Source organism: Bacillus rossius, chromosome 13 (assembly GCF_032445375.1).
Source record: "Bacillus rossius redtenbacheri isolate Brsri chromosome 13, Brsri_v3, whole genome shotgun sequence".
Classification (NCBI taxonomy): domain Eukaryota; kingdom Metazoa; phylum Arthropoda; class Insecta; order Phasmatodea; family Bacillidae; genus Bacillus; species Bacillus rossius.
In genome coordinates, this window is record NC_086340.1 from 9,052,224 (window position 1) to 9,077,166 (window position 24,943).

Below are 24,943 nucleotides of genomic sequence, written 5' to 3' on the forward strand. Positions count from 1 at the left end.
GGCGAGTTAAAATCACCTTGTATAACTGGCGAGTGATTTAAGGCTTGCAATTACTGTTTCCTGTAAATTTATAACGATAACTATTTCGCATAATTATGCATGAATTTGTACCCGCTATCAGATAATGTAAATAGGTGTCGAGTAAATTATGTCGAAACATAAAATGTTTTGTCTACTTTATCTACGAAGTTGATCAGAATATTCATGTTTACAAGACATGACATTAGAATTGTTCAATAATTTTGTTATTTAAAGTATTTTAATGTACTGATAGTTATATAAAATAAGCGTAACCATAAAAAAACGCAACCATAATCCAAACTCAACAATTAATTCAGAGCTCTAAAGGAAAATTTTTAATTTTCACTACTTTTCTTAATTCGAAGTATTAGGACAGCCATCCATCTTGTAATTATAAAACCCTTAAAAACTTCAGGATATTTTTAAGTATGTTATTACAATAAAAACTTATTTTAAGGGGGAAAGATTGGGACAGAAAGAGGCCGACTTAGTTTGAAAGGCCAAAACAATTTTCCATTGTTTGGTATTCAAAAGTAGGTTTCGTTAAAGCATAGTTTATGTCTTAATGGAATGCCTGAAGTTAAGAGTGAGTAACTGCTACAGATATCTTATCCTGCGAAATCAATGTCGTGAAGTAGGTCATTTTATTGATTTTTGGGAATGACTAACAACTGTACCACTAACTTCTGTGAGACTACTTTATGGGCTATGTAAGTCTCTTTACATGCGATCTCTGGCTCAACGAAAGCATATATCCAAAATTGACGGGAAAAAGGGTCGGTCTCATACCCATGTTGAATTTTGAAATTGTTCGTCGAAATTTGTATATAAAGGATATTTCTAAAACTTTAACTCGTTACCTTCTTTAAACTTGTTCTTCCACAATATTTTCAACGTGTATTCATTTAGTGTAATATCTTTAATGTAAAATATCACGCAATAAGAAAGGATGATTAGTAAGACTTCCGCGACTCTTTTACACCCATACCTGTTAAAAATATTCGTGCAAGATTCGTATAAGAACAAATGCAAGGGAGATATAGGGTTAAAATTTTAGAAATAGACCTTGAATAAACGTTGCGATGTATGATTATATGGAAGGGGGGGATCAAGGCGTAAGAGAACAAGCCGTAAGTTGAAATAAGAACAGTCAGTAGATTGCAACACAGGCCACACATGTACTTAGAGCAGTTCACTCACTAACTTCAGTGTCGCAGTCATCAGACTACTGGAGAATACATTTTACATTATAACGACTAAGAATTCCAAAGACAACAAAACACCGTCCTCTGCGGCTGCTTTTATTTTCCCTGTGTGTTCTCATTAAGCAGTTTTATTAGCATATTTAATCCATTAACAGTAAATTTATTTTCTTGTTTTAAAGAGCGTGGTTCAATAAAACTCTTGAGCGAAGTGGTTGAGGGGTTGATACCTGCACAAGATGGGTGCGAAACCAGTTTTTACAAATTGATCACAATTCAATTTCAGAGCGATTATGCCTTCTTTTTAAGTAACTACGTTTCCATCTACAAAAATTACTATTACTTTTACTACAGTTAAATCAGCAATAACTTGTTTTCCTGTTGTACCTGAAAATTGTGTATGTAAGAAACAATTAGACATTAGAAAAGAAAAAAATCGGGGAAACCATAGTGTCGATCGACGTCCGATTAAAGCCGTAAGAAAAATGTCTATAATGCAGTTATAAATAAATATACTAAAGCGATTAGTTAATTTTAAAAGGATAGATTTTATTTACTTTAAATAAGACTAATCTAAAATTTTGGTATACATTTTTAAAAGTTATCTCAGTCAATAACTCCACGAATTTACCTTAACTTAAAATACTAGCATGGTAGAATAAACTTACTACAGTTGACAACAAATTATAATAATAATAAAAAGAATACGTTTTGTGGCTGTCATAAAATATTTTATTAATATTAACCCTGTAAAATATATCGTGGTGACAACAAAGCCATTTTGTAGACTTAACAAAAGTTTGCTGTCACTAAAAAAGCACTTCGCAGACACCACCAAGTTAATTTTGTTACCAACATAAAATATTATGTGGGGTTTATATTTTTCGGTAGCTTGTAACCAAGTGGAGAAGTTTTTCAAACGTTAACTATACATATGTGAAAACAATAAAAAAAGAATGTAAAAGTGCTTAGATTTGGTGGAATGCTTTGTACTCAAGAAAGTAAATAATAAGATAAGCCTACATAACTAATAACAAGACCAATAAAATATGTTACGTTAGAATAAAGCAAGCATTGAATGTACATAAAATAATTGTTACCAAAATAATAAATGCTTAGTGTGAAGACAAAGGGCGGTGAGCTGAAATTTCACGAAATAGTTTTGATAAAAATTTATCAATTTACACGTAACGTTTTTTTCTAATCATTACCATGGAAAAAAAAACACGGACATATCTTGTTATGCATCAGACATCTCCTTAGGGAATCCTCTCGGCCGAAAAAAAAAAAGTAGCAAAATATTGGCTATTTCAAGGAAATTACCACTTCCTACTAGCTGGATACTGTCGTTTACTCTATCTCGTGGCCGTATATTCTATGGCCACGTCCACTTACGTGTTTATTGGTAGCTATTACGCACTTAATTGAGTGTAAAGATGTATCCTCTAGGTGGCATCCGGCCAATTCCAACCCCCTCAGTTTTGGAGCCTGCTTGCATTTTCAAAATCGCAACTGTGAAACAGGACTGAGCAACTGGTTCTCCTGTAGATAGATGTTCGCCCCTGTTCAAGAGTGGTCGTCGGGTTAGTGGCCCCACCTTCATCACCAATTCTGTAGCCCCGCCCCTTCTATAGCATCGCCACTTCTATAGTACTTTCTGGACCGTGAGCCACCTTCAATCTTAAAATCGCACACTTCGCGCGCCGCCGTAGTTTCTGATGATTCGAACAAAGCGACGGGGTCGCAATCTTGTATTGACTTCCCACGTAGCGAGTTAAGGGGAACATGATAGTTCCTGGTATCGCTGTCACACGCCCCCGGCCGAGCATATGAAGAAACGGCGGCGGCCACGTCTATTCGCCACTGCTACCAAACAGTACCTACAGGGTCTGGGGAACTGACCGGACTGCCTCTGCACCTGCTGAATGTTCGTCTGCGAGCTGACTCTTGCTCGGAGCAAGCCCGACGACGGTGGACGTAACCTTCGGTGCCAGGCCGGGAGAGCTAGGAGGGGGTGGCTGCAGGGTTGGCAGACATGTGCCCAAACCCGCGGGTACAGCGTCGGGGGTTTTTCCAATAAAACCCAGTTTAAGGGGAAAAAAAAAATTTCATAACCCTCTTGAATTTTTTTTCAATATTAATATAAATTCAATTACAAAAAAAAAAACGTTTTAATACAATTTAACATAAATAACACATACAAAGCATGATTGTACCTTACAGATGCACACTAAAGTACAAAACACAGGTTGATTTCAGCTTATTAGGCTTACAACTAACTCTTCAGAAATCCATACGAGTAATAAATAGATATATCATATTTAATTTAGAAAAAAAAACTAAGTGTTGAAAGCCACAAAGAAGGTTTTCGATAGGTTTAGTACTAACAAGCTTATTTAAAAAAAATGTTCCGATAACCTACTAAAATGCAGACTTTTTGACGGGGGGGGGGGGGGGGGGACAGGTAATGTCAAAACCCCACGTGGTTGCGTTTTTTTCAAAACAGAAAGAGGCCGGGATTTTGGCGGCCCTGGTTGGTCAGGTCCACCGCAGTACCTCGTGTACCACGGGCTGCCGAGTTGTTCAGGATCACCGCTAGTTAGCGCTAGTGACTGGCACACCGCCTAGCTGCTTGGCGAACCGTCTAGTTTTTTTTCTAACCTAACTAATAACTAAGTTTATTTTGGAGCGGTCTGGGTAGGGAAGACTCTAAGTGCGTCTCAGGCCGAAGCCCATACGCTCTAAGCATGCAGGTTATGAACCATGCAGGAGAGTTAGCATGCAACATGTGCTAGGAGGGGGATTGGCTAGCCATGGCAGCGATTGGCGCCATGACTAACTCCCCTAACTGACTATTCTAAGTTAAAACTAGATAAGTTGGGCCCAGGTAAAACCTGCATATACACAGGGAAAAACCTGGACACTGACATGCGGGATGCAAAATTCCATGCATTAATTACAAGCAGGTTGGTTACAGGAAACAGAAGGATGGTTCTGGAAGAAGAGTTGGACAGAGTAGAAAGACTACTATGCAAATGGGCGGGAGCTTGGACATTTTGTCAGCATTTGGTTTGGTGGCACTGGTTGTTTCGGGGGCGACTTTGTCGTTTCCCACCAGGCTGCCAGCCAGCCTAGAACCGTCTCAACAGCTTTGAAACGACGTATAGGCAACCCCGTCTGTTGAGGCCGCGGTGCGAATGGCTGGTAGGACACCCAAGTAATACAACATGCACGCTAACTTCTCAGCTTAGATTTATTTAACTTTAAGAGGGAGTGAAAACTGTCCACAAAGGACGTATGTGCAGCCGAATACTGAAAGTAGTACCTATAATTGTCAGCATTACTTTTTTTATTCAAGCCATACGTTATGATTAATCTAAAGTATAAAGTTGAAACTCAACACACTAGGGCCACGCTTTATAGGAACTTCAAATTTTGCAACAGGCTACGGCACGCAAGCCGTATAGCTTTGACATTCCTGATCTAGTGAGTGAATCATACAGAGAAGTCGTAACTCTAAATGCACAGGCATAGGGAACACGGAAGGGAATAACAACATCATAAATTATGATTTTTTTTTAATTTTAAACATTTTTTAATGTAAACAATTAAACTTGAATCATACAAGATAGCCATAGGCGATTTTATTATCAGAAAATGTTTAATTTGTCGGTATGTAATTTCATGTATTATTGTCATTTTTGTGTTGTTCACACGTTATGCGAGAAGACCTCGAAACTTGCGTTATTTTCTGACGTCACAAACGTCTGCATAATCATGTAGATGTCGCGCGCTCATTGGCTGCTGCTTTCCGGGTAAGAAAATATCCTTATTTGTGGAATGAATCGATGGAGGAAAAGAGAAGGCAGGATATGGAGGACAAAGCCTGGGATTTGATTTCAAGGGAATTAAACCCAGCTGAGTTGATTTTTTTTTCTCTCTGAAATAATCCATACATTTGGCTTCGTCCTCACACGCAAATGCGACATAAAATGATGAGACTCTTAAAATTAGTTTTTTTTTTCTTTTTTTACGGCATGCGTCTCTCTGAAATGCGAAACAGACTGTTGTGTCTGGCCACTTGGCACAGCGAACACAGCCCAGATATCAGTGTGGCCTAGACTTAAGGGGCCCGCCTCGTCAGGGGTGTACGTGTGTCGGCGAGGCGGGATGATAAGCGCGACGCTCGCTGGTGCTTCTAGCGCGGTGTCTCCTCTGGACTGGCGCGCAGTCTTCTCGTCGTGCACAGGACAACTGTGAGATCTGAGCGGTGACCGTAACATTATATGGCCGAGAAATGAAGATAAAAGTGTAATGCAAGTCCCTTAAGTGCTTTCAAGAATCTTTACTGGCTTTTTTAACGCCTAAAAATTACTCTGACTACATGCGTTTCAGCCTTTTTTTTTAAACTCTTCTAAAAAAATACAGTTTAAAAACTTAATCCGAAATCGAAAGTACCTACTTTTTCGCCCTCAGCGAACTCTTAAATGCTTTCCGTAAGTAGTTTTGAAATCGCGTTGTTTTTGCTGGAGCTCTGCGCACCGTATGTGTGCCCGGGTGTGGTTAGGGAGGGGGGTGGGGTAGGTTGGCGAGGGGGGAAGGTAGACGAGGGGGGAAGGTAGGCGAGGGGGGAAAATGGCGAGGGGGGAAGGTAGACAAGGGGGGAAGGTAGGCGAGGGGGGAAAATGGCGAGGGGGGAAGGTAAACAAGGGGGAAGGTAGGCGAGGGGGGAAGGTAGTCGAGGGGGGAAGGTAGACGAGGGGGGAAAATGGCGAGGGGGGAAGGTAAACAAGGGGGAAGGTAAGCGAGGGGGGAAAATGGCGAGGGGGGAAGGTAGGCGAGGGGGAAGGTAGACGAGGGGGGAAGGTAGGCGAGGGGGGAAAATGGCGAGGGGGGAAGGTAAACAAGGGGGAAGGTAAGCGAGGGGGGAAGGTAAGCGAGGGGGGAAGGTAGGAGGTGGGAGAAAGAGAAGGTAGGCGAGGGGGGATGGTAGGCGAGGGGGGAAGGTAGACGAGGGGGGAAAATGGCGAGGGGAGAAGGTAAACAAGGGGGAAGGTAAGCGAGGGGGGAAGGTAAGCGAGGGGGGAAGGTAAACAAGGGGGAAGGTAAGCGAGGGGGGAAGGTAGGCGCGGGGGGAAGGTAGGCGAGGGGGGAAGGTAGGCGAAGGGGGATGGTAGGCGAGGGGGGAAGGTAGACAAGTGGGGAAGGTAAGCGAGGGGGGAAGGTAGGCGAGGGGGGAAGGTAGGCGAAGGGGGATGGTAGGCGAGGGGGGAAGGTAGGCGAGGGGGGAAGGTAGACAAGTGGGGAAGGTAAGCGAGGGGGGAAGGTAGGCGAGGGGGGAAGGTAGGCGAGGGGGGAAGGTAGGCGAGGGGGGAAGGGGGAAGGTAGGCGAGGGGGGAAGGTAGACAAGTGGGGAAGGTAAGCGAGGGGGGAAGGTAGGCGCGGGGGGATGGTAGGCGAGGGGGGAAGGTAGGCGAGGGGGGAAGGTAAGCGAGGGGGGAAGGTAGGAGGTGGGAGAAAGAGAAGGTAGGCGAGGGGGGATGGTAGGCGAGGGGGGAAGGTAGGCGAGGGGGGAAGGTAGGCGAAGGGGGAAGGTAGGCGAAGGGGGAAGGTAGGCGAGGGGGGAAGGTAGGCGAGGGGGGAAGGTAGGGGGTGGTAGAAAGAGGAGGTAGGCGAGGGGGTTACCTTTCTGCAGTATCTCGAGGTGCTCCCAGAGTATGTCGCCCATGAAGGGCGGCGCGCGCGTCAGGAAGGCCTCCTTGCCCATGGCGCAGATGTCCTTGCCGCGCATGTGGAACTGGTTGAGCGTCACGCCCTCCAGCGAGAACTCCCGTATCGCCCAGCACAGCCAGTGCGCCACGTGCGTCTCCGTCCACTGCCGCGGGTCTGCAACACGGGACCACAGGCTAGCCCCTTCACGACCACAGACCAGCTCCTTCACGACAACATACCAGTCCCTTCACCACCACAGACTAGCTCCTTCACGGCCACAAACTACCGCTGGTGCGAATGTGCCTCGTTGCAAACTAATAACTGGGGGCAGGCAATTTTCGCGAAAAAAAATCTGAACGCCTATTAGACTGCAACAAGGTATAACCGCACAAGCTGTTTCTCCCTTGTGATCGGCGGCCGTCTGCGAGAGACGTAGTTCGTTGCCTTGTTTGACCTGAGCCACTCAGGACTAGTTTGCTTCCGCACTGCATTACTGTGATTGGTGTTGTTACTACAATCGATATGTATCTGGGGGGAAACACGCCCAACCACGAAAAAAAAAAAAAAAAAAAACTATAGTACAGTGTTTTAATTTTCAGCTAGTCTCGGCATCTTATCGCAAAATTTGCATTGCCCTACTAATAGCTAGGGACCTGCAAAATTCGCGGCTTCGATGACCTTCAGGATAGTGTGCACAGTCCTTTGTATACTTGGGCAAATAACGTCAGTTCGTTGGCTTGCTGACTTGTGAGTCGTCTCAACTGGTTTGCCCGAGATTCGTTACTTCTATAATTTGGATGAGGGTTTCTCATTGGCCCAGAGTCGCCCAGACGAACAGTGAGCCAATAGCACAAGCAGCTTAAAGGTATATATGTATGAATTTCAGACTATCGCGAAATGAATCTACGTATTTTTCCGGTCTCTACTAATAGCTAGAGACAGGAAAAATTCGCGGGTTCATTTCGCGATAGGCTAGAATCCAAGTGCGTGTAACTTATTGCCGCTTCAGTGATTGGAACACTGTTTGCCTGAAGGACTGTGAACCAATGAATGACCCTCAACGTAAAAAGTATAGAATCATAAGCATCCCAGTTAGCAGGTGTCATGAGTCAGTAGCCAATGAGCTGGTGTAATATTCCCACGTACATAGATTATCGTGGAGTCCATCCTAGAGGTAATTCAAACCGTGAATTTTTCCAGTCCCTACTAATAGGTAGAGACCTGCAAAATTCGCGGATTCATTGACCTCTAGGATAGACTCCACATTCCTTTAAATACTCGCGGAAATGACACATGTTCATTGGCTACTGACGCGTGAGACGTCTCAACTAGGCTGTCCGTAATTCGGCACTTTCTTGGTTTAGTGTTTCCCATTGGCTCACAGTTCCCCGGATAAAATGTGGGCCAATCGCAGAAGCGGTACGAAGGTATAGTTGTTTTGATGCTAGCCTATCGCGAAATTAATCCGTGAATTTCGCATGTCTTTACTAATAGACGTTCAGATTTTTTTCCGCGAAAAAAAAAAAAAGGTCTGCAACTATTTACTATCTTGCCCAAAAACATCGAGCGTTGCAGGCTAAATATTTGGGAACAGCAGCCGGCGGTCGGGAGCGGACAGCGAGCGTGGGAAATGGCGGCGGCGACGCACGGCCGGAGCCGTGACCGGGCAGAGAGACGGACAACGACGCCAGCAGACCGCGTCCACGGCGGAGCGAGCGCCGCTATTGTTGCGGCGCCCCGTCCGGACTTAATATGTGCATGGGTAATGGCCGCCGGCGGGGACCCCCGCGCGAGAGAGCGCGACCTTGCAGCGGAGCGCGGTGATTGGTCCGTGCCTCCCCCCTCCTCCCCGCCAGACCTTTACCAAACACTCACGCCTGCCCCGTCGCGCGTGGGTTGAATGGGGCCGGCGCGGACTCCCCGCGGCCGCGCGATTGCAAATGGCCGCCGTGCGGACACAACCTTCCCGAGCCGAACGTCGCTGGGTATTTTTTTTGTTTTCGCGAAAAAATCATTAACGCTCCCTGGACTCCAATAAGGAACGCCACCGCGCACCTAGTAACTAATTGGTAGGGACAGACATTTTTCGCGGAAAGATCTGAACACTTATTAGACTGCAACAAGGTATAATCGCAACCTGTGGTTTCTTCCTTGTGATTTCCGGCCTTCTGCGAGAGAAATCGTTGCCTTATTTGTAGGGAAAGAAAAATTCGCAGATTCAATGGCCTCTAGGATAGCCTCCATTATCCTCTGCATTTTTCAAGTAAACACGCGTGTTCATTGGGTACTAAATAGTGAGGCGTCTCCACTGGGTAGCTTGTGATTCGACGCTTCTCTGGTCAATAGTCTCTCATTGGCCCAGAGAGCTCCAGTTAAACTGCGAGCCAATAGCATAACCAGCAGAATTGTACACATGTTTAATTTCACCCTATCACGAAATGAATCCGCGAATTTTTCCGGTCTCTACTTATTTGACCGAGCCACTCGGGACGCCTTTGCTTCCGCAATGAATTACTGCGATTGGTGTTGTTACAATCGACATACGCCTGAAAGAAACTCGCCCAACCACGAAACACAGTAATCGCTACAGTGTTTTTTTAACTTTCAGCTAGTCTCGGAATCTTTTCGCGAAATGTGCATGCCGCTAAAAATTACATTCGTGGCCTCAATGCATCGCATCACCAAAAATGTTTTACGAGAAAGGATTCAGTTCTTTAACTGCGTCCAGACGACACTCGCAGAGTGCAGACGGACACGGCCTCCTCGGGCAAACGACTCCGCCGGTGATTCGCCCCTGACGACCGAATACGGGCACTGCGATTGGTACGTTCTGCGCGGGGTGAAAGAGGGAGGGGGGTAACAGGAAGTGCGTATCGGTCCGCCCACAACACGGGGCTAACTGTGCCGACCCAAAATGGCCGGGCGATGCAGCGGGTTAACGGTCTCCCCGCCGGGCGGCCGAACAACGCCGAACAATGCCGAAACACCCGCCCAAGCGACGCACCGCGTATGCCGAGTACGCCACGCATGCGCGCTATCGAGAACATCTCCATCCATTAGCATACAGTTTCCACGGCGGCGGACAACACACCGCAAAACGGGAAGATGTGGGTGCTGGGCGTACAGTCGTCAGGGCGGACAACCTTCCGACTGAAATATCTTCACTACCATCACAAATAACTACAGACCGGAAAAAATTCGCAGATTCATTTCGCGATAGCCTGAAATTCATACATGTATACCTTTAAGCTGCTTGTGCTATTGGTTCAATGTTCGTCTGGGCGACTCTGGGGCCAATGAGAAACCCTCAGCCAAAAGAAGTAACGAATCTCGGGCAAACCAGTTGAGACGACTCACAAGTCAGCAGCCAACGAACTGGCGTTATTTGCCCGAGTATACAGAGGACTGTGTAGACTATCCTGAAGGTCATCTAAACCGCGAATTTTTCCGGTCTCTACAAATAACTAGACCGGGAAATTCACGGAAAGATTTTGTGCCGCTTCTGCAATAGGTTCACATCAGTTCGCCTGAAGATCACTCGAACAGGAGAATCCTTCAACAAAAATTCTGACGAATCAATTGCGACCTATACTCAGATGATACGTTCTCATATGTGAGCAGCCAATGACTAGGGACACCTGCATTTCGCAAATACATTTCGTGTCAAGGTATTTCACAAAATACTGTAGCTTTTCTCTTTCGATAAAGCTTTGGTTGGGTGTTTCTCATTGGTCCAGAGTCATCCAGGTGAGTTGTGAGCCAACAATAGCAGAGACAGCACTGAGGTATACCGATTTGGATTTTAGCCTATCGCAAAATGAATACGCGAATTTTTCCGGTCTCTACTTATGACGCAACACTCGCAACCAAAGCGCACGCAAGTACAGGCTATCCTCCAGGGGCGTGCGCTAACGACCTTTGACGGATCAGTGGTCTCTTGCAACTGATTATAACGAGCCGAGCGGTTCGCAACGATACGCACGGCCGTCAAATACCATTTCATTTCAGTGCTGCCAACAAACTATAAATCTTAAATACCGGGAAATATTTTTACTGTATTGATAGAGGCATGCAGATTTCGCGAAAAGATTTCGAGACTAGATGAAGGTTAAAACACTATAGCATCGTCTGTGTTTTGTGATTGGGCGAGTTTCTTCCAGGTACATGTCCATTGTTAGATCACTTATCACTAGGGACACCTGTATTTCGCGAATACATTTCGTGTCAAGGTATTTCACAAAACACTGTAGCTTTTTCTAAGAGTCATGGCAAATTGTGAGGGTGCAGCAGTACGGTGACCACATTCTCATTGGCCCCGTCAAGAGCGGGACGACACCTCTCACCGACCTCAGCCAATAACCACAGGAGAAAAGCTACAGTATTTTTTGAAATACCTTGACACGAAATGTATTCGCGAAATACAGGTGTCCCTACCTATCACAGTAATTCAGTGCGGAAGCAAACGCGTCCTGAGTGGCTTGGTCAAATGAGGCAACGACTTGTCTCGCAGACGGCCCGCCAATAACAAGGAAGAAACCACAGGTGCGGGTATACCTTGTTGCCGTCTAATAAGTGTTCAGATCTTTTCGCGAAAAATGCCTGCGCTTATGTATAGATATATGAAACTGACGATCATGACAGTTAAGCACTTAATAAATCATTCAATTCAATTTTTTTCCGCTCTCATATTTATTACAAACTTTTTTTTTTGTTAAAAATATGTTCAAACGTAAGTTAATAACAATTTAATACAAGCAGCTGAACATATAAATATGCTTTAAAAAAACCTTTTTTAAAATATAGTAAAGGTCGCCGGCAATACGTATCTTGCTGACATTTTGGAAGTTATTTCATCCGTCGGTCGACAGTTGAAGCGAGGTAAGGTTTTGACGGACGGATGTAATTTTTCCGTGGCCGTCTGATTGGCTGAATGTCACGTGATCGACTGACGGACGGACGAGACGGATCGTTGCGAGTCCAGCTCGAGACGACGACGTCGATGGTCGCGACGGGGTGCTGTCATAACTTAGAAACACACAACTTAGAAACACATAACTTAGAATTTTCTAAGTTATGACCGTTTTAAGTTATGACTTTCTACGTTATGACGTTTCTAAGTTGTGTAGTTCTGCGTTGCGTGTTTCTAAGTTTTGACAGTTCTAAGTTGTGTGTTTCTAAGTTGCGATAGTTCTAAGTTGTGACTTTCTACGTTATGACGTTTCTAAGTTGTGTGGTTCTGTGTTGCGTGTTTCTAAGAGACGTGTTTCTAAGTTATGATCTTTCTAAGTTGTGTGTTTCTCAGTTACGTGGATTTTTCCAAGTTTTCTAAGTTATGACCGTTCTAAGTTGTGACTTTCTAAGTTATGTGGTGTTCCCGGTCGCGACCAGCGGCCTCCGAAAGCGCTTCGCCGAGAAGTCTCCTGAAGGGTGGTGTTGCTTGTTTGTTTGTTCGCAGCTCGGCGGTCCTAAAGGGGCGTCGCGACGCCTGCAGCCTGTGCGGTTACCCGAGCGACGCCTACCCCACTCCCCCCCCCCCCATGACACCTGGTCGCCATGGAGGCACCCATACGCCGCCCGCCGCTGCAGTCTGCCGGCACCCGGCCAATCACTCGCGGAGGTCGAACTGATTGGATTACACCACATCGTGAAAACATCCAGTGAAATAAAACATTGAAAATACTTACAGAAACGATATTTTTTTTTCCTCCCCTTTCCACCCACAGCATTTGCCAAAACCACAATATGTTTAACAAAAAAAAAATACACACTCGATAAACCAAGCTTTTGTGTGGGTGCTACTACTTGCATCGTGTCTAACTTGCAGTGGTATTTGTGATATGTAATTATTAGAGACCGGAAAAATTCGCGAATTCATTTCGCGATAGGCTAAAATACAAATAGTTATACCTCAGTGCCGCCTCTGCTATTGGCTCACAACTCACCTGGATGACTCTGGGCCAATGAGAAACACCTGAACAAAGCTTTATCGAATCACAGGCTGCTACAATGGGACTTCTCACAAGACAGCAGCCAATGAACGGGTGGCATTTGACCGAGTGTACGTAGAACTATGGAGTTCATCCTAGAGGTCATTGAACCCGCGAACTTTTCCGGTCCCTAGTAATTATACCTAAGGGGGAATGTATTTTTCGCCGACAGATTTCGATACCATCTGTGTGTAAAAACTTTGTAGTATCGTCAAGGATTCGTGATTTTGTTTTCATTTTCGTAGGAAGCCCGTAGTGAAATACTGAAAATACGTATTAAGGGCTTATGTTATCCGTCTACTCGTTTATCCGTCTACTCGTTTATCCGTCACAGCTCTGGTCGGAACGGAGACCGTTAATCGAAAAAGAGTTACTACGGACAATTTCTGATACAGCAATGTAGCTTCGATATTTGTCGATTTCTTTTTTTTTTCCATGTCATCAAAACACATTTTTATTTTAAAATTCACTTAATTTTTTCTTGTTTTACAATTATTTTCCCTGTCTTCGAGAAACCTGTATAAACGACCGCGGTAAAGGTGTTCGCCCAGTCCGGTCCAACTTAACGAACGCCGGGTTCTCTCTCTCTCTCTCTCTCTCTCTCTATATATATATATATATATATATATATATATATATATATCGAAGCATGCTACATGCTAGATGTAACGGCCGAAAGGGGATACGGCAGGGGAGAGAGGTAGAAATGACGCAGCAGTGATGATACGGAATTCTCGTAACGCTTCTTGTGTTTGTCCACTCCTCAGTTTTTCGTAACGGCTAACGACCGACGCTACCATATTTTTTTAATATTATTTAATGTATCAACAATGTATTTATTCGTGCGGAAAAAGAGTTATTGATTTGTGCAGTTAACTTTGTAAGTATCATTCATTTTTTATGTGAATGGTGTGGTTGAAAATGTGAAAAAAAAAAAAAAAAAAGACGTATAGACTTAAGAGGTTAGCTTTATGAGTGTAAATTATGTTCTATTATGGTAATTTTTCGTTATTTTTTATTACAAATTCTATTTTATTACATATATATCCATGTTATTTTCGCGATTAAGTTTTCCAGACCAGTGTTGTAGGCGTTGTCTGTGCTCCGTGGTCACAGCTGGGTTTACTCCAGGCCCGTCGCACACTCTGAGCACACCACAAGGCATCCGGTGCAGAGGAGGCGAACGAGATCCTGAATGGCGCGGCTCAAAAAATACCAAAATTGCCTCTATTGCAGACGACCAAAAAAAAAAAAATTTTTACAAGGTGAGGAAAATACACGCCCCCTGAGAATGCACGTGACGTCAGCCTGCGACGGTAACCGCGAGGTGCGGGAAGAATGAGAGAGGGAGAAAGAGAGAGGGGAAGGTTGCGGTATCGCGCGGGCCACAAGAATCAACACTAGCCTCACCCGGGGGGTCACGCTCTTTGAGCCGCCGCCGGGAGGCGCCGTGTTTGGACAAGGAGGACTCAGTGGAGGGGGGGGGGGGGGGGAAGGCCCGCGCGCTTCTCGGTCCGTTCGCGGAAACAGCCGCCCTGCCGACGACCGCCATTCGCGGAACCCCGGCTGTGGCTCGGCCCGACGAAACTTTCGGGGCTGCCGCGTCGGACACCCCCTCAATATTAAATATTTATAGTTATTACTACAGGAAAAAAAAAGTATATATATATAAACCAAATGTAAATGTCCTGCTGGATAATTTAACTGACGAAGAGATTTGTTTCATATGTAAGTAAGGATTTTTTTTCATACTGTTGCAACTTACGTCTTGTACATTTTCCTTTAAAGATTAATTTTTTTTACTCTTTTTGTGTATTCATTTTTTTGAAACAGTGTTATATGATTTTTTTTTTAACTGCGCACATTATAATCATGAATCGATAAAATCAATAAGATCGACATATAGTTTTATTTGAAAAAATACTTTTTTTCCGGGAGTAATAACTATAATTTTGAAAGAAAAAATTCTAAAGATCTCTGTGAGGCTTGACCCGCGACCAGTGGCTCGACTGGTCTTGTTCCCGACAACCAGGTGTCAGCCCGCAGAATACTCTGGAAGATAGGGCTCTCCCACCTCCCCCTCACACCTGAGACAACACACGTCACAACGCAAATAAATCGCGCGTGAAAGCTGGGAAACCCGCGCGTCCTGACGCCATTGTTAGGCTTCCACGTCATTTGCGGTTCAAAAAAAATCATCAAACAAAAAAAAATTATTTCATGGAGATAAACCACCAACATTCTAGTATAATCAGCTTCCTGATACCCTAAACATCTAATTTTTCAATTATTTAAATCATCCGCCTAACAGGGCATAAAAATACACATATAAAACTATTTTTACGATTTTGCAGATTTGTGGCACCCCTTGACAATTTCAACATAATTTCGACTAACACTTTCGTCGAAAGAGCCCTTTGTTTATTTACGTCTTTTCGGACTGTCTTAATTGCAGTATTTCAATAGATAGAACTATTAACTTTAAAAAAAAAAACATACATGGCTCAAACCAAGAAGCTGTTCATAAAATACAAATTTTATTAGTAGAGTCACGATTGTTCCGCGAATTCATTGGGTAGCACAGTAGACTTGAAGCACGTACACATCTGCTTCTGTCAGTGGTGGGGAAGGGAAAAATTCGGAATCTCATATATCTCTAGGATAGGCTCCACGAATCCTACAAGAACTCTGGACAAAACGCCAGCAGCTCATTTGCCACTAGCTTGTGAGTCCTGTTTACTGGGAAGTAGAGACCGGAAAAATTCGCAGATTCATTTCGCGATAGTCTGAAATTCATACATACATACCTTTAATCTGCTTGTGCTATTGGTTCACTGTTCGTCTGGGCGACTCTGGAGCCAATGAGAAACCCTCAGCCGAAAGAAGTGACGAATCTCGGGCAAACCAGTTGAGACGACTCACAAGTCAGCAGCCAACGAACTGGCGTTATTCGCCCGAGTGTACAGAGGACTGTGTAGACTATCCTGAAGGTCATCTAAACCGCGAATTTTTCAGGTCCCTAGTGGGAAGTTATCGATTACACGCTTCTCTCAGTCCAGTGTCTCCTCGCGAGACGACTTATGTTTCCGATCGCAGAAACTGCTCAGAGGGAAAGCGAAGTTCTCCGGTCTCGACACTGCAATTCGTACATTTACACTAATAAGAAAAACTATATCAACTACAAAATAGTGTTCGCAGTAATGCTGGCTTCGGATTCTTACCCGGTGAATTTATGCTTTATAGTGTTGTCCCGGCACCTCTAATACCCAAAAAAGTTATTTTGTTCCCTGAATAGTTTCTCCCAGTATTAACAGCGCACATTAATAATAACACGATAAAAATAAACTAAAGTTCGATTGTGGAATATTCGATCATCTTTTCCATGGTTCCAAAAAAAAAAAATTATGTATGAATGAAATATCAATTAGATATGTAAAAAACTATGTGCCAATTTTCGTAATCAATACTCAGCATCTTTATGTGTTGTACAAATTTACAGTATCTTTCGTGTGGCAACTGGTTCCCAAAAGTGTGTGTATATATATATATATATATATATATATATATATATATTAAAAACAACAGAAATTGTTGTTGTCGGTAATTGGCAGTGGTTACCAACGGCATGCAACCCGCGAAGGGATATAACCGCGGCTGCGCAGGTGACGGAGTGGAGAGACACCTGTGGCACCTCGATCGCGCACGCACGCACGTGATGACTTATGCATGAGGCGCGCGAGGGGGTTGCCGGTTGATGGGAGGGGAGAGAGAGATAAGAGCCCAGGTGTGTCAGGTGTTATCGGGGTCGCGGCAAGTGTGGCGCGAAGTGTCGACAGCCGCGGGCAAGGGCTATTGACGGCGGGCAAACAGGCAAACACACAAAATTGTGTTTGCTGCCACCTAACCCCTCTCCAACCTCCTTCCCCCACCCACGCCCATTTACACTTCCTCCTCCCCTCCCCACCCTTCGGACGCAACCGAGACCCCCGCCCCGCCTTAAAAACCAATCGCAACACGCTCATTCACGCATGCCTTACAACATGCATGAAACTGTTGTGGTCATGCACACCACTGGCTGGTGCACGCTACTCGTGGATACGCCACTGACGCGCTTCAAAAGAAGCATAAAAACTGAATCGTATTAAAAAAAAAACTCAAACTCATGAAAAATCAACGTAACAGGGAAGGAACAGAAAAAAAGCGACGCCATCTTTGCTTTTCAGCAGTTTTCTGAAGACCCTTCAAATGCGAAAATTTGATTACAGAAAGCATGCGGGGAAAGGGGGGGAGAAACTCGGATTGCCGAGAGTGAGACAACAGTATTTTTGAAGTAGTTTTGGGCCTACCCGCTAGATAGTAGCTGATAATAAAATATAATACTAAAAAAAAACTGGCTTTATTGTGAGAAATAATGAATGAATGAGCTAGCTACCTGCATTACCAGGAAAACTAACTGAAAATCAATTCATTTTATTTTGGTAGCTGCATATTTATGTGTGGTGCACCAGAAATACTGCAGCTCCTGTTCATTTACATAGAACATGACTTTATTACAAAACAGTATTAAGTGTTTTTTTTTGCACAGATTAAATTTGTTATAATAAAATATTAGACGTCAAGTAGTTAAATCATCATTATAAAACGAACAGTTTGGATTTTAACCAACCACCAGAGTTTTATTTTGCAATTAGTTATGGACAAACCTAAACAGATATCGCGCGAAAAATAGTTATGGCTGCCGAGAAATTGGGGAAGGAGAAATTTAACCAACACCCCCCCCCCCCCCCATTCCACCTTCTAACAGCCGAAAAAAAAAAACAATCAGTACTGCACAAACCCCAAAAGCGGACACAAATCTTGAACGGTAGTCTCTTTTCTGCCCCGACCAACTATTCTTCTAGAACCATCCTTATTGTCCTGTACCGAACCTGCTGGATTAATGCATGACTTATTGCACCCAGAATTTTCCCTGCGTCCACGTGCAGGTTTAAACTGGCCTTAACTTAACTAGTTAATAGTCTAGAGTTAAGATAGGGGCGCCAATCACTCGCATGTCTGGCCAATTCCCACCTAGCGCAATATTCATTCGTGGCTGAAAACATGCATGATCAGGCGTAGCACTTTAGTGTTCCATTCCCAATACACTTTAGTCTTTATTTAGGTAAATCTGGACTCGCAATTATCTGACGCGTCTGTACGTCATCCGTCAGTCTGCCATCAAGTCAAGCGATTCACAGATGATTCGCACGTCCGTATAATGTTTCCACTCGGATGCTGCCAAACAACTATTGAGGCTTACAATATTTCAAGGAAATTTATTTTGAAATGTTATACCAGTTGGACGATCATGTAAGTACGATAAGCCTTTAAAAATACTAAAACAAAAAATAAATAATTTTTTTTTTTTTTTACGATTTAACGTGCGTTATTAACTACGTTTGTACCTCAAACAATTTTTAACGTTTTCACAAGCAAGTTCAAAAACATTATACGGAAACAATATAACAAATAAAAAAATTTAAAAAATTAAATTTTAAATTTAAAAAAAAAATGTCTTTTGGACATTATTGAGGTTATAATTTCGTTCTTCCAACCCGTACTTGGCAAGGTTTCAACGTTTCACGGATGGACGGATGGAAATTTTTCCCGGGCCATGTGATTGGCTGCAAGTCACGTGATTGACGGACGGACGCAGGGTGACGTCAGGGGCCGACGGGAAGTGCCGCGACCCATATGGGTCGGAGGGTCGGGGGAGATACAGCTAGTGACCGCAGGTACCAGCCAGCATCCTCAATAAACCAGCCCCTAGGGACCGCGACGAGACAACCCCCCGACAGACCAACAGACCGTGCTCTACCTGGCTCCCCGCTCTGTCGCCTCGGCCCATTTCCCTGTCCGTTCCCACTTCCGAGCGGAACACCCTCCTCCTTCGCCCAGCTCTCCTGGTTTCTCCCTGCCGTCGGCACACGATTCACAGTAACCTTTGAATATATATACTGTATAGAAGTCGCCAGCCCAGGTTAAAACTTCTAATACGGTTTTGAGGTAGTTGGTTAATTCACCGCCGCAATCGCCACCATCTCTAGGGCCATCGACTTGTGGGTGGTCCCTAGCGGACAAGTGTCGAACTCTTCAAACACCCCTTCCCCCTCCCGCTGAACGAACTTGAGCTGCTGAGAATGATGGGTGGGGGGTGCGGGGAATGACAGCGGGCGACAGTGCTGCGCTCTAACGTGTAAATAACAACCCAAGACGATACATGGGCGTTACGGCAGCGCACAGCAGCGGTGAAGTTCCCAAGCTGCTCATCATACGCTTCTGAAAAACGTAGAGTAAATCCTATCCATTCGCGACTTCTATACAGTATATATATTCAAAGCAGTAACTCAGAGCCTGAGCTGACTGACGTCTCCTGAATGGCCCTGGTCGACTACTGCCATGGCTGGGGACACCCGTATTTCGCGAATACATTTCGTGTCAAGGTATTCCACAAAAAATACTGTAGCGTTTCTCCTGTGGTTTATTGGCCGAGGTCGGTGAGAGGTGTCGTCCCGCTCTTGACGGGGCCAATGAGAATGTGGTCACCGTACTGCTGCACCCTCACAATTTTCCATGACTAGAGACCCGGAAAAATTCGCGAATTCATTTTGCGATAATACAAATCGTTATACCTCAGTGCTGCCTCTGCTATTGGCTCACAACTCACCTGGACGACTCTGGGCCAATGAGAAACACCCAACCAAAGCTTTATCGAATCACAGGCTGCTACGCTGGAACGTCTCACAAGACAGCAGCCAATGAGTGGGTGGGATTTGACCGAGTGTACGTAGAACTATGGAGTTCATCCTGGAGGTCATTGAACCCGCGAATTTTTCCGGTCCCTAGCCATGACTTAGAAAAAAGATACAGTATTTTGTGAAATACCTTGACACGAAATGTATTCGCGAAATACAGGTGTCCCTATCTATGGCTTCTCTCGCAGACAGCCGTCAAATACAAACAGACAATCTCTATCACGGGCAGGTTTATTCCCGAAAAATACCTGCCTCCACATACAATGTAAATTTTTTTTTTAAATGAAATAAATATATTAATGTAAATTACAGATTTTTGTAAAATTGTACATTTATCACTACAAAATAACGTTTGCAGTAATTCTGGTTTCGGATTATAACCCGGACATTTATGCTTTATTTTGTCAAAAGTATTTCCAATAGTTAAAAAAGTTATTTGTAAACCGTTCCCCGAATAGCTTTCCAGTATTAACTTCGCACAGTAATAAACATAATAAAAATCCAATTTTTGAATATTAGATTATCGTTTCCGTAGTTTAAATTTAAAAAAAAATAAAACATCGATTTAAACATAAAATCATGCGCCAATATCCGTAAGAAATGTTTAGTATTATCTCTAAGAACGTATTTAGTATATGCATAAATAACCATAGCCACGATAATGTTCGCAGGCTTTCACGGCCATTGTCTGAAGTAACTTGGCTTATGGGTTGTAGCCGTGTCCTTGGCGAATAATTCACCGACATTCGTTCGACATCGCAGACGCTATCTTCAGGGAGCAGTTACCTACCCAGGTTACCCAGGTAACTGCTCCCTGATGATGGCGTCTGCAATGTCGACCGAAACGTCGGTGAATTATTCGTCAAGGACGCGGCTACAAACCAGAAGCCAAGGTACTTCAACCACAGCCATGAGTAGAGACCGGAAAAATTCGCGGATTCATTAGGCGATGGGCTAGAATTCAAATACATATAGGTACCTCTTAGATGATTTTGCTATTGGCTTAATGTTCATCTGGACGCATCTCAACCAATTATAAACCCTCAACCAAAGAAGGATCGAATCACAGACAAACCAGCCGAGACGACTTACAAGTCGGCAGTCAATGAACTTGCGTTATTTGCCCGAGTGTACAGGGGAATGTGCAGTCTATCCTGAAGGCCATCGAAACCGCGTATTTTTCCGGTCTCAAGCCACGTGTGGTTATTTCTTGTAGTATTACAGAAGTATTTTCAAAGGAATCTTTTGTAAAAGCACGGAAACAACACAGTGGGTAATGAAGCGCCGAGCCAGGGAGGAAGCGGCGACCAGACCCTCATCAGCCATGCAGGCTGCAGAGGTTGAAGGTGGGGAGGGAGGGGGGGATTGCAGCCACCCTCCAAGGCTGGTCGTCAGGACACGACCACGATAACCGATTCACGGAAGACGGAGGATGCGGCCGGGATGCTCCACGGCGCATGCGCAGAGCTGCCAGACGACACGTGACCGGCAAGCGAGATCCCATCCCCCGGGTGGCTGTCGCGGCGCTCGTGGGTGGCCGGAGGGGGGAAGGGTAGGGGAGGGACCACACCTCGCGAACAACCGCCAAACCCCGCATGGCAGACTCTCTTATACTCCGTCCCAGAACCATCCTTCAGTTTCCCGTGACCGACCTATACGCCTGGTAATTAATGCAAGGAACTTCACATCCTGCTTGTAAAGTGCCCCGGGGGTGTCTATGCAGGTTTCAACTGGGCAACAAACTTTATCTAGTTTTAGTCTGGTATAGTCAGTCCGGACACAAATCTTGCACGGCCTTCCAGCAAATCAGAGACCAGGATACACATTTAAGTAACAGGTACGCGGGTCCCTTATTAACACACAAAGTGGAGGTATGAGAAAAAGCGAAGTACACGTGTGTCGATACGGCTCGTCGACGTTCTTCAACACAGCGACATACAGGTAATTCCGAAAAGAACAACGCCCACCGCTAATAACAAGTCTCAAAGTATAACCAACAGTAGTTTTTTTTTTTTTTTTGCGATATCGCATTACGTACACATGGAAAAAATAAAATAACTTTGAAGTCAGTGATAAAAAAAAATATGTTTCTGCTCTCGTGGGTTCGAGTCTAACACCCGGCAGGCACCGCGACTTGTGGACGGATGGAAGAAGCGACGGGAGCGAGGAGCAAGAAGGCAGTGCGTGAGGCGCGCGCAGCACGCAAATAGCAGTTGCGCAACAGGGCTATACTCCCCCTCCCCTCGCTCCGGACCCTCGTAGCTGCTCCAATTGTTGTTCGCGCCGACCTTGAACATCCACGTGCAATTAGCGACCCCCGCAGGCCGCCTGGCGTGATTCCCGACACGCAGATATGTGCGGGCTGCCGCGCGCGCGCGTCACGAGTGGACGATGTCATGTGAAAATGGTTCAACCCACAAACATTTTCAACTGAGTAAATTGAGCTCAAAGTTGAACACACAATGACCGGTATTATGGCAGTGCGTTGAATGTTTGCTCGCAAGATGGCATAGTAGCAAGGAAAGTCGGTTAATTTTTTTTTTTAGATCAATTAAAAGTGTCATTTTACCTACACAATTATTTCAATAACTTTTTTTTTTCCTTTTGTTGGTTAACTCATTTGTGCATAACACCGTCCAAGTGAAACTTCACGGACTGGTCGTAGTTCCACGTCAGCTCACTCACGGCGCTGCTGCTGCCGCCATCTGTGCTTTCGGCGAGTAACTTGGCTCCTACAGTGTGATAAACAAATTCGCGAGGAGCTCTGGTGTGAATATTGTGGACATGGGCGTGGATCTAAGGAGGAACAATAAGGTTCTCCCCCCCCCCCCCATATCCAGGACGGGAATCACAAAGCCCCTCTTACGATTGCAAAATCGCAACTGTGAAATGAAACTGATATACGTTATCCCCCCTTCCTCCCTAGGAATCCCACATACTTTCGCCCATTATCGTGAAGCATGCGTTGCTACAAACGCGATGCTACAAAAACCCAATCCAAGTGTGTATTATAGTGAAACCAATAGTTTTTCGCAAAGAAGGGAAACGTGTTAGAAAATTCGTCTGAGCATGGTTGGACTAAAAGTCACCAGTTTTAAGTCAACCTTCAAGAAATTAATAATGACGTGACATCTCAGTAAACATTTTGCAACGCAATTTTTTCACCCACTAAGAAATACTAAGTGAAAATTTTTAATTAAAAATACATTAATAAATAAATGCATTTACATTGTCTACTTAAATTATTTATGAGTACGCGCCAAAAGCATGACAGTATAACATATCTAACGCGACAATGAAGGCATATTTGTTCTTTTGGATGAAAATTTCAAACCACTTGGGTTTTGTTAGTTGAACTCTGGGGAGAAAGAAAGGTCATAAGAAACAATGGGTGATTGATTTGAACATTTTTTATTTGTACAATATCAGTTATCACATTATATGATCCAAGTTCTGATGATCATTCGCTTTAAATAAGGTCGCACGTACAACAATCCGTTACAATGACTTTAGAGCAGTCATTCCTTCCGGGGTCGAAGCTGCGTCAAACGCCGTTTCACACTGCATTGCAGTTGACATCTTCAGAGCGACAAAAACAGATTTCTGAATAAGTTATAAAAAAAAGTATTAACATGAGGTCCACAAAAACCTTGAGATCCAATTTCAGATTTTTTCAGGACCTTTTAAATTTTTCTTACGTAATTTTTTTGTATTACATTAATATTATTATAAATAAACAAAATTGAACAAAATAATAAATAGACCTGTTTTTCGCAAGAATCGTGCCAATTTTTATGTGAGAAAAATAAAACTTATTCAGAAATAATTTCTGCACGATTCAATTGAACGGTCTCCCAACGTTTAAATTATTAAATGAGCAACAGTAAATTGAAATGAGGTGTCGAAAAAAAACCAAAATTCAAGTTAGCAAAATCATGCTGGAATTCGAAGTTCGTGACTTCCAATATTTTCACTGTTTCTTTCGTTGCACAATCATTGTTGAAATACACAAGAAATTAAGTGGGCAGGTAAGTACGTGCCAGGTTGATTTAAAAAAAAATCGTAAAGGTTATATTTGATTTAAAAAACTCGTAATTCTTTTGTTTTCATTGAAAAAGCTTACAAAAAGAAACAAGTAAATACAAACGAAGGCTTGTGTCTTAAAGATATCTTTCCGAGTTAATGCCCGAGCTTCAACCACGAAACATTAGGTTTATCAAAACATATATATTTTAAAAGGCAGTGAAGTGTATAAACGAATGAGGCAGCAACGAAGATAAACCTTGCCAATGCTATTTTTCAAGTTTCAGTCCAATTACTAACTGGTTACTATATTCTTAAGAATATCAAGATTTTAGCTGCTCAGTTATTAATAAACTTAACGTTTAGCATAAATTTTATTGATAATACTTTTTGGGAGACTAATTATGTTTCTAGTGAATCTACAAATGTTTGACTTTCCCTCTTAGGGCCATTTTTATCGAATAAGTATTGTGGATTTACCAACAATTCATAAACCTACAATCGGCAATACAAAAAAAAATGAACTGTTTGAAAACCTCTTGTGAAAATTTAAAAAAAAAATACGAAAAAATACGATTTAAGTTGAATGTAAAATTCCGTGGAAAGAATTTAGTCACGAAAAAAAATAATAACAGCACAGACGAACACAACGGGCTAACAACGACTAGACAGTGTCAACAATAACAGTTAAATGCAGACACACTACAGACCTGGATATCGCAGCAAACATATCAACACAACGATGAAAATAAACAGATATTATGGAAAACACAGTAGGTTTCCTATAACAAAACAGTTACAACGTTTCGGGGACTGGCATACATTTTTTTCATGTCTAAATTCCTTCCACAGAATTCTTGTGTTGTCTAATATTAAGTGTGGATGTGTTCGTCTGTGCTGTAGTTGTTGTGTTGCCCATAATACCTGTTTAGGTTCATCGTTGGCTCTATCTGTTTGACATCATCTGATTTAGGTTTGCTTTTTGTGGGTTTATATCCTTTTTTTTTTCTTCCTTATTTTGCATTTGTGAATTCTTGTCCATGACAAACAGTCCAAAAAATGTTTTGCATGAATCTGTCAAAGAACGTATTATAGGATAATTAAGGCTATTCTAGACTAAAAGACAAAGACTAGAGACATGAAAAATTCGCGGTTTCAATGACCTCTAGGATAGATATATACTCCATGATACTCTATGTACTGG

At 43.6% G+C, this 24,943-nt stretch overlaps 1 protein-coding gene and 1 long non-coding RNA gene across 5 annotated transcripts in view; one reads left to right on the forward strand and one right to left on the reverse strand.

Annotated features, from left to right (window-relative positions):
• Positions 1 to 12,624, forward strand: part of LOC134538210 (uncharacterized) — a 29,083-nt gene extending 16,459 nt beyond the window's left edge. The window contains exon 2 of the long non-coding RNA XR_010076106.1: positions 12,391 to 12,624. This is a non-coding gene — a long non-coding RNA (uncharacterized LOC134538210). The remainder of the gene's footprint in view (positions 1 to 12,390) is intronic.
• The window catches only part of LOC134538209 (ETS-like protein pointed), a 506,080-nt gene that overhangs the window by 118,468 nt on the left and 362,669 nt on the right, over positions 1 to 24,943 (reverse strand). For all 4 annotated transcript variants that reach the window (XM_063379310.1, XM_063379308.1, XM_063379307.1 and 1 more), the window contains one exon: positions 6,909 to 7,109. In XM_063379310.1, the coding sequence (XP_063235380.1) occupies positions 6,909 to 7,109 (201 nt within the window). The remainder of the gene's footprint in view (positions 1 to 6,908; positions 7,110 to 24,943) is intronic.